A 10,527-nucleotide genomic window follows, 5' to 3' on the forward strand; every position below is an offset into this window, starting at 1 on the left:
GCGCGCCCCGCCGCCGCCCCCCCCCCCCCCCCCCCCCCCCCCCCCGCCCCCGCCGCGCGCCCCCCGCCCCCGGCCGCCGCCCGGCGCGGCGGGGGTAGGGTACTGAGATTATGAAATGGTTGCTTGATTGATCGATCCAACGGAGCATTGGCAGCTGGTCTGGCTCGGTTGACATTTCCCTGCGAAGGAGGGCGAGTCCATGCTCACCATACGATCTACGTGCTACGGCAATCATCTAGATTTGCCGGCTCCACATCGGGCGGCTTCCTTCGCAGTTCGCGCCGTCGTGTCTTAGCAGCACGAGCTGAGCGGAAATCTACCAACCAGCAGCCTCGGTTCGCTCGGAAGGCTGTCATGGTGGTCAGACGACTTGCCGGCAGCGCTGTCTAAACCCCTCAAGAACAAGCAAGACCGTACAGATTAAAACCATGGGCGAACTCAAGGAAAGGCGAGTCTGCTGACCTGACCCGGATATCTACCGTTGGCTAGCGCTCCAGGCTACGGCAGATCCTATTATCTTCAGTGGGTCCGACATACCGAGCGACGGTGACCGACGAAGGTGAGCAAAAGACTACCTACTATGTAGGCAGCTACCTACCTGGTAGATACGTACTGCACGGGTCGACTTCTGCAGTGACGATCATTCAAGATATTGGGTGTGATAGCGTTGTTCGTCCGAAGTAGTAGTGGGGCGAACGATGAATGGGCGAACCTGACTTTATTCCAGTTGGCCTGGACCTTTACGAATGCGAAAAGGGAACTAAAGAGAAAAGAGCAAGTAAGAAAAAAAACAAGTCGTCGAGATACGCACAAACCCTTTTTACTATGTAGGGCCTATGTACGCAGACCATGTACTGCAACTTCTTGGCGTAGGGTATCGCTGAGCTGCCTAGCTAGCTATAGCTGGATAGATTAGGTTAGGTATTCCGTAGATACAGCCAGAACGAGCAAAGCAAGCATGACCTCCCCTCCAAAGTCCTTGATTTTTCTTGCTTTGTTCTTCTCCACTTACCGCTCTATATCCTACCCTTGTCTCCCGTACCTTGTTAGGCCAGGGTAGGTACGTATCAGCTTGTCGAGGGACCCTCAGATACGATCTACTTCTTATTACGTACCTAATGAGACCCATCCATTCTTTAAAGATTTGAGTATATGTTGGATAGGTTAGGTACCTAGGTATGTAAGTAGAATCTTGTGGCGGGCTGGGGACTGGTGCTGACAAGAGTTCGTTCTTCCTCCCTGTTTAGGAAATGCGCGGGGGGGTGGGGGTTCTAGGAAGGACAGGCAGAAGAAGGAGGAGAGAGACGAGGGTGAAAAGATTTTTTTTGGAGAAAAAGCGAGCTAGCTTATACGAATGAGTATAATTGAACGATATCCTATAGGGACGAGCATGGCCCCGGGAGGAGGGGGGTTTGCACATCCATGGATAACTAAAGTAGGCTATGAAATCGTGTCGATGGGCCTGGCATCTAGGCCTTACGTTGTACATGCTAGGTAAACTAGTAGATAGAGAGGTCCCAAGAGGCTCCCTCTGAAATCTACCTGCAAGATAATGTGGCTGTGCCTCGCGCCCTCCATTACGGAATGATATTTACTAACGATGGAGGGAGGGAGGAAAGATTAGAGGTGTGGGTGGGAATGTTCCTTCCCGTCCGGTTCGATGAACAGCAGCAGTGATGATGGTGGTGGCGATGGGTGTGTGTGTGTGTGTGTGGCCCATATCTGGTTATACAACAGGTATATTACATAGAGTTCGGTATAATGCGTATGCTAGTGGCCGCCCCAGTTGTGTACGCTCTTGTGTACGCTCTTAGGGGCGTGAGGCGCTATGGCGTGACGTCTGACACCGGGAGATCTGCTTTGCGTGCTGACAGCTGTTCACATGCGCCTACCAGCGTATCTGAGGGTGTGTATGTGTTGAACAAAAAAGAAAGACAGAGGTGGGTGCACGAAATCACGAGACTCAAGTGACGGACTTGTGTGTATGTATGTCTTGGGAAATGCTTTCTCTTCATCTGTATGTATGTCTCTACAAATGTACCGCAACCAAGTCATATGGCTACTTACAACCGTCACCATCACCATCACCACTACTACCACCACCACCGCGGCGCACGCGGAAAAGGCCCAAGTTTCTTTCTCTTCCTCCCCTCCTCCTCCTCCCGCCCCATCTGATTTCAAACCCCCCCCCCCCCCCAAACTTCTCTCTAAACATGAGCCCCCCAAACCAACATTTCTTGATTAAACAGACACAAACCATCCCAATGTTCAAAAAAGCAAAAACAAACACAAAAAAACCGTACAATCCAAACCTCGTTCGTATCCGCCGTAAGATTCCCATAACTCCGGGATATCAACATGCAAGTGTATATAATGTACAGCCGTGATAAAAGGGGGCGGGGCGGGGGGTTAACAAGTAAGCAATAGCGAGTAGAAAAATAGACAGTAAGAAGAGTCAAACAAAAAAGTGGTGTAGAAATATATATCTGAGAAGCGAAGACGCGCGCACCCAACTTGAAGAAGATGATGAAAAAGAAAAAGGTCGTAAACCTCTATGATCCCCATATGTTCCGATTCCATCATATTCCGAGAAAAAAAAGCAGCTTGCTTCCTTTTTTGTTCATAAAGATACCTAAGTATGTATGTAATTTTTTGTACGAGAGAGGTAGGTAGATAGGCAGGGTAGGTAGGTAACACATCCGCATTAAAACATGATCCACTCGACTTCGACCCCGGGGCCGCCGATGCACTTGGTCCAGTTGAAGCAGCCGCGCCTCATGCCGAGCTTGCTCCCGGGGGTCATGGGGGGTTCGTAATATTCGCCGGCCCAGAGGCGCTCGAGGACCTCGATGGCGGCGAGGTTGTTCATGTAGCCGCTGCGGGACATGATCTCGCGGCACTTGTTGCGCACGATGTTCTGCTGCAGCTCGTTGACGCACTCGCTGCCCGCCACGAACAGCGGCCACAGCAGGAACTTCTCCGCGCTGCTGCCGGACTCGAGCGAGGTCGCGTAGTACACGACCTGGCTGACCAGGTTGCGCAAGTTGTTGTCGGTGGAAGACAGGTGGGGCGAAGCCAGGCGTTCGGTGTAGAGGAGAGCGGCGTAGCGGAAGGCCTCGGAGAGAGAGTGGAGGTCGCGTATCTGGGCCTGGGTCGCGGAGTTCGGGAGGGATGCGGCGACGCGCTGGGCGTCGAATTCCCAGCTTTGAAGAGCTATGCGAGTTTCCTTCCACTCGCGCCAGAAAGTCGAGCGGTGCTCGTCGAATTGGGATGAGGGGCAAAATCCCGTGGATAAGATCTCTTCGTCATCCATCTGTGAAACGAGGCTGCTGCCGCCATCGTAGCGATGGTGATTTGTGCTGAAGAAATCCCCAGTTGGTGCGTTGGGTTGCTTGAACGGCTGTCCTAGGGGAGGCGAAGTTGCTGGCGTTCCCACGTGAGCATTAGGCGATGATAGAACACTCTGGACATGGTACTGCTGTGACAGGATGTTCAACCGGCCAAGTTTGCTTAGGGTCTTAAATAACTCCCTGTCGCAGCCGACCAGGTTCTCGACTCCTGGAGGAAGTAAGTTGGCATCTGAAGGAAGGCCGTAGAAGGAATGGTTGAGTTGAGCGTCGCGGTCGTTAATGCTGGCAGAAATTGAGTCGAAATAGGTAAAGATGGCCTCCATCCAAGAAGACTCGCTAGACCCTTGGTAAGGAGCAGAGCCTCGCATACTGAGGATTTTCTTGACGCCGGCAAACTGTGTGTGAAATTTAGCGACGCCAGATTCAACCATGCGGTAGTGACAGAGGAGTAGTATAGTAGCCAAGACGGAATCATGACAAGATTTCATAGGGTCGTTCAACTGCTCGTTTAGGAGGTGAACAGCCAGGTTTCGGTGTTGGTGCTCTTCGTTCAGGGAGTGGTGATCCGATTGCGCCTCGGATAGTCGATCAGAACCGATGCTATCTGATCTGGCACGTTGGCCAAGGCTCAGTCTTCTCTTCATCCTAAGATTGCAGGCGGCTAAAGCACAGATTGCGTGTTGTAGGCTGCGGCTGTTCGATGCTAGCCGCAAGATGTGGTCTCGGAAAGGGTTGTTTGGGCCATCTACAAGCACCATTGACGGGCACATAATATTCTCGTAGTAGTCCATGAAAAACGGCATCTTAGCAATGAGATCGGGGCTGATCTGTATCGGCTGATTCTCGTATGGGAAAGCTAAGTTGGCCGGAGCGGAGGGCATCACATCATCATCCCTTGAAATCGTAGCTGCCCAGTGAGTCCCATCTGCGGAACGCGTGCTGGCACCGTAGGGCTCCATCTCAGGGACGCCTGCGAGGAGTTGTCAGTGAGCCGAGGCGTGGGATTTCGGAACGCGTATTCCTTACTCAAAGTGTCGCTATCCGCGACCAGTCTATGGGCCATCTGCGGCCCATAAGAGTCAGGGTGAGAGCCGAGGCTCGAACTGGGTTCCGATGGAGCATAGACTAGGCCAGGGCACGAGGTTGGCGCTCGTTGGTCGATCATAATCGCGGCGGGACTTTGAGGCATAGGCGAATTTTGGGCCGTATAGTTATCGTACATGAGGCCGGGGCTGTGGACGAAAGGGATCTCCTCTCTGACATATGAGTGTCCCATAGCATACTCGACTTCGCTGAGCGAGTCCACAGATGATGATAGCGAATCGCCCATTATAGGATAGTGGCCCATTGGGGAGCCGAGCTTCTGGAATCTGCGCGGGTCATGCGAGCCCATGTGGCCGGCGTATGCGGGAAGGCCTCCCCAAGCCCCTTGGGTAGTTACTGGTGCTTCTCCATGAGAGAATCTTGGGTAGTCTTGATAAGATCCGTACGGCGCTGTAGGTATAGAGGCAGTATGGTTTCTATCGTCTCGGTGAACTTTGCGTAGTCCCTCTTCCGGGCCGCTCCATTGAGAAGTAGTCGCTGCTGAGCTTGCTGCTCGCGCCCGGCTCGCCGCTTTCTTTCCAACAGGTGCAACTGGGGGTGCCTTCGCTATAGGCAACGAAAGTCCTCGTAGTTTGCCTCGGCTCGCCACACCCACTCCCCAGGTCAGTTGAGTCTTGTAGCCTGAGCATTCATTTCCAATCTCGAGACACTGCGAGCAGTAGGGTCTCCTCCTATCGCACTTGGTATTTCTCCTGATGCAGGTGAAGCAGTCATCTGCAGCTCCTCCGGCTGGGGCCCGTCTCCTCCGCTTGCGGGCAGCCTGGGCGTCCTTGGATGAATTGGACGAGGGGGAAAGTGAGACTGTCATGTTAGATATGCACTATATCGAAAGGGTAATAACAATATGTTTCTAGCAAAGACGCATATGGTAACCCGGGACGGCAGTGGTCTCGACTCTGGGCTGAACGCGGTATGGACTCTCTTGACTATTAAGAAGAGGAAGTTGACTGGCGTGGATAAATAGAAGTTAATATGGAAAAGATGTGATCGTCTGGGCAAGAGGATATTGATATTGCATGAGAAGAGGTAGACGGGGTGGAGCGAATGGGACAACTGATATAAGTTGAGATGCGGTCTCTATATGAACGAGCGCACATATAAAGTACCACTTACAGAGCAGGGTATCTCATCGCGTTGTGCTCCCCACCTTGCTCTAGGGAGGTACTGGGGAGGTACAAGAGATGCAAGACCCTCGTCCTCCATGGTCAGCACCCTTGTCGATTTATGTGCATGTAGCAGTCGCAGAACGGCCAAACCGCAGAAGAGAGCATGGGTGGGCCCGGCTTGGGAATTTGGGGGGCACAGGCAGGTAGAGGGACAACGTTGGAAGAGAGATGACGGGGAATCTGTGAAGTTGACCCTCTCCTACAAAGGTCGAGATAGGTGCGAGATCGAAGAGAGCGAGCGAATGAAAACCTGGAAAGGCGAAGTGGGTCTCCTACTTTCAAGATCAGCGGGATATACCTTCATTGTACTAGCCAGGTTGAGGGACGTTAGGGGAGAACGGCGACAGGGGCAGGGATGAAAAAGTAAACCCCTGTAAGAACCACCCCAGTACATACATGCAAAGACGGGGGTGAAGGAGCATCATTCGCAGCAAGGTACTTTGTGGCTTGTGAGGTTCTTTCAGACTACTGTACTATGTGAGGAACAGGGGTTAACTGCGAGCGGCGAGTCCTAACGACATCAGGCATAGCAGATTTATGGCGAGTCCGGGGGGGGGGGGGGGATGCAGTGAGGGGAGGGAATAGATGAGCTGCTCAGGCATTACAGCTAAGTCGTTTCCCTCCGCCTTACTTGTGATCGTTGATCAAAGCTTTTGGAAGTCTTTCGTAAAGCAGTTACGAAGATAGATAGGTAATCATTATCTAGGATGGTAGCAAAAATGAAATAACGTAGATCATTGGGTACGAAGTAGAGCCGAGTATCGGTTCGGCTAGCGAAGAGCCTTTTTTCTTTTCAACCGGCACGAAAAGAAAAAATGGACAAAGCGAGCAAGGAGGATGACGATGAAAGTGGCTGGACTCTGCAGACCAGTATTGTTGCTTGTGCTACTGATGAATCGCCTGGCTGCTGGGAGGGAACAGACCTCGGTAGGCCAGGCCTGGAGAAGGCCTGTAGGATGTGGGTTATGGGTTATGGGTTACGAGCGGACTTACTTACGACCTACACACATACACACACAAAATGAAAAAAAAGAGTTGCGCGGGATACGATGGGAAACAAACAGGTTAGCACGGAAATGCGCGAATAGCTGTGAGACGCCATCAGTCGATTTTCGGCTCTTGGCTTTGTGGGTAAATTAGCCCTCATTTCTTAAAAGGCAAAGGAATCTTTGCATCCTAATCGTCAATTCTTTTCCTTTTTTCCTGTAAGCTTAAGTTATAATTAGTCCTTTAGTTAGATAGAAAGGGGGTCTTACGCCGCTTCCCACTATATTGGGCATAACAAGATGATACAACTTACGGTAGACTTAACAGCATTAGGTCTAGCTATGTAATCTCAGTCCTTTCAGTAAAATTCCAAAATCATAAGCCTATCGTGCCTGGTCTCAGTGGGGGATACGTTACAGGGCCTACCCGGACACGCCTTAAGATGATGGCGTGCAGTTTCTTCCCTGTGCTAACATTAGAAACCCAGGTTGTTACGGAAGGATTTTCGATCGGAGGTGCCTTGTTACCGTCCCATTTCTTCCCCAAAACGCTCTGATCAAGGAATGGTCCCCCTACGTTTTCCTACCTTTTTCCGTCCCTTGGGTACCTGTCCCTACCTCATAGTAGGAGGTAGGCGTAACCCGTGCGACAAACCCGTGCAACCCGTGCAACTTGCAACTAAGTATGGGCCGTCCTTATCGATTTACTGTATAAGTCTGCCACCCCTGGAGATAAAAGTTGCTTCTGAGGATTCCGGGGCGGGGAGTTTCAGGTGAGCGAGGCAAAGCCACTGCAAAAAAAAAAACATGTGCTAGAGTTAATTCCATATTCCAGGCGAAGGCTCCGATGTTCTATTAGCGGAAGATCCGCCTGCAAGCCCCTCTACTTTTTCTTGCCAGACGTCTAAATCCGTCCGTATCCGTACTATGTAAGACGGCGTTTCCAAATTGTCGCCAGCGTCTAATATTATATCTAATATTATAGCTTGCTTGAGATGTTTTTCTGGGCTTCTTTGTTGCCTTGCTGCTGCGAATGCTTCTAGTGCGTGAGCCATGACCAACAAGCTTTACAGATCTTGGCATGCTCATGGGTTGCTTACTGTATGTAACCCACGGAAACAAGTCAGGTAATGTGACGACTCCAAATTCTCAGTAATTTGAACTACCTATGCGACCTCCAGTCTCAGATGACGATGTTTAGAGGTTTATTACCAAGCGGTTTTTCTTTACCTAATGTTCACATAGTATTTGAACATCTGCCGGGGTCCCCCTCCCTCCCCGATCGCATATTTAACATGCCTTAGCTGCTTAGGCATGTTTACATTGTAGATACACCCAAGTAAGCTTTTAGATTAATCTGCTTGCTCTCGTTATGTTACACGCGTAACGTCAAGTTGCTTCTTGCTTCGCAACCAGCCTGTCTCCATTTCCGATGAAGTAACATATAACTAGGAGCTTGATCTTCCTAGTTGCGGGCACTGCCGAGGCGGGTTGCAAGGCGGGAAACTCGCCCATAATTATAGACCACATAAGGCGGTTATATGGGTTGTTTTACAGTTGGGCAGAATTCAATATGAGTAATAAACGAGCGAACGAACCAAACCTCCTATTACTGTGACAAGTGACCCGCTCGCTTAGAGCCACTACTGCTCAGATTCATGTATTTGATGATGCCAGGATGTGGATTCCTGGACCAACCGGAAAACATTTCTTCGTAAGACACACATAAGAGACACACATAAGATGGTGGAAGATATCATTTAGTAAAGACTGTCTGGCAATTATTCTTAGCTTCTCACCTGACATCTCAAGCAGCAGAGGTGATTGCGTGTGAACATGACTGTGTTATAAACCTGTATTATAAACCTGTATCCTGTTAATTTAAGAGATAGTCCAGGAGAGATTCATATTGGCTGTCAGGGAAGATGGCTTTTATTGAAGTCAGATTCATAGCAATGCTGCAGCGCTTCTTCACATGATAGGTGGCAGGCCACTTTAAACATCATGCGTAAGCTATAGAATTATAATGATAATCCAAGGTGTGTGGTTCATTTTTGTGTAATGCCAGATTACTGGCCGAGGATTAAAAAAAAAAAATTACAGTTATGTGCGGCCCATGCGTGGACTGGAATGACAAGGGACAGGGCAAGCCTCAAAGCGCTAGACTCAAGATCGTACTATGGTACTATATGGAATTGTAGTTTAATGGGTCTGCGATTCTCGTACCACACATAACTATACCATAACCTTGCCATATCGAAGAGGTTCGCCATAGCGGACAATCATCACGAGATATCCTGATTCTCCATTGCCCAGGAATGGCTTGCTCCAATTATATATGTACCTCCCACACAGTCATTCCATCTCGATGTATCTCAAAATGCGGGCACCACTTCACAAAGCAAGAGAAGATGTTAACAAGATCGAGGAACTCGACTACCGATCTAATGTCGTCACGTAATAGGAAACCTGAAGCCAAGAGATTATACCTCCAAGACTATGCTCTCTTTAAAGCAATTCAGCGTCATGTCCTGCCAGTCGGTACACGAGTACGACGGTAGCACTATAGGCGGGAATTCATGGTCTATGCGGTTAGGTAGTTTTCTCAGAGATGGGGAATATTAGCCTTCTTTTAATGTATGCAACTGCGGGTTGTGCTCGGGTTGGTTAGCCTTAACCTCAAGCCATTAGCCCGCCTGGTGTAAGTTGGGAGAGACAGCGTAGTCTAACACGACGCCGAGACTCACGCATGCACCAATTTACACGACGACCTCTCTCTCTCTCTTGTTTCCATCAAGCTTCTATGGTTATCTCAACCCCCCCCCCCCCGCGGTTTTGTTCTTTGCAGCTCCCTCTTTTGGATTGCACCGATTGACCCAGCTCTGTTGCGGTGACTTTCGTATCTATGTACTAGCCAGAACGCACTCGTGCAGACGTCATCAGATAGATGATAATTCCTCTGAGGCGAGGTTTGCTTTACTGTAAGGAATATGCAACATTTAATCACATCCATAAGCAAATCGCGATCGCCGTCGCAGCGCTGCCGTCTTCTGAACCGTTCGAGAAATCGGGAGGGATCGGGCTTGAATGCCATTTGACAAGATTTTTAAGGTTGCCAAAGATTTGAGAGCTAAGGATTGCTTGAGAGGGCTAGGAAGCAGGGATAGAGAGGATCTTCAACATGCTTGGAACAGGTGCCTATTGCTTCTTAAAATCGTATATGGACTGGGCTTGTTTGTTGCCTATCATATCGCGGAGATCAAACAGAGAACGATTACATCGTCAAATATCTAAGAGGTATTCCTTCGAGTTAAGGACCAAAAACCGATATCTGTGGGACCCGAAGAACGCATTTCAGACCATCACGAGCTTACTACTACGTATGGACATGTTTGCGCTAGGTCTACCAACTCCCTGGTATCCGCGTACGCTAACAACTGAGAGGGCCATATTTGCCCCACGGATGATGCCGGTAACAGCACGCTTGGCATAAGATATCAATGACTTTCTTATCAGTTGTGCGGAATAAGCTTTTGACCCTTCTGCACGATGGTCAAAGGCGACCGAATCTATTGCCTCCAGGCACTTAAAGATGTAGATTCCTAGCCTAGCCTAACCTACCTAATATTAAGAGTTATGCATCTAGTTTGGGAAGCTGGCTGCGGAAGAGCTTGGCATATATTCAGCTACTCAAAATTTTGTGGTGGCTTAAATCTTGATTTAACGACGGCGACAAGTATTAGTTACCTGAAAATCTCAGGTAACAAAAAAAAAAAAAAAAAAAAAAAAAAAAAAAAAAAAAAAAAAAAACCCACAAAAAAAAAAAAAAAAAAAAAAAAGCCGGGGGGTAAGAGGGGTGGATTTTGGGGGATTACCAAAGGGTAGATAGGTGAATAGTTAAATTTAAAATTTTATTGGATA

General features: G+C 49.4%; 1 protein-coding gene across 1 annotated transcript; it reads right to left on the minus strand.

Annotated features, from left to right (window-relative positions):
• Window positions 1-2,704: 2,704 nt before the first annotated feature.
• On the minus strand, window positions 2,705-5,262 carry F4812DRAFT_460753 (fungal-specific transcription factor domain-containing protein; the record flags this gene model as incomplete). The annotated part of the gene is made up of 2 exons (XM_047937744.1): window positions 2,705-4,320; window positions 4,377-5,262. 2 exons carry the CDS (start codon window positions 5,260-5,262, stop codon window positions 2,705-2,707), a joined length of 2,502 nt encoding a protein of 833 aa, XP_047788799.1.
• Between the last annotated feature and the right edge of the window lie 5,265 nt (window positions 5,263-10,527).

Source organism: Daldinia caldariorum (assembly GCF_022478825.1).
Source record: "Daldinia caldariorum strain CBS 122874 unplaced genomic scaffold F4812scaffold_12, whole genome shotgun sequence".
Classification (NCBI taxonomy): Eukaryota; Fungi; Ascomycota; class Sordariomycetes; order Xylariales; family Hypoxylaceae; genus Daldinia; species Daldinia caldariorum.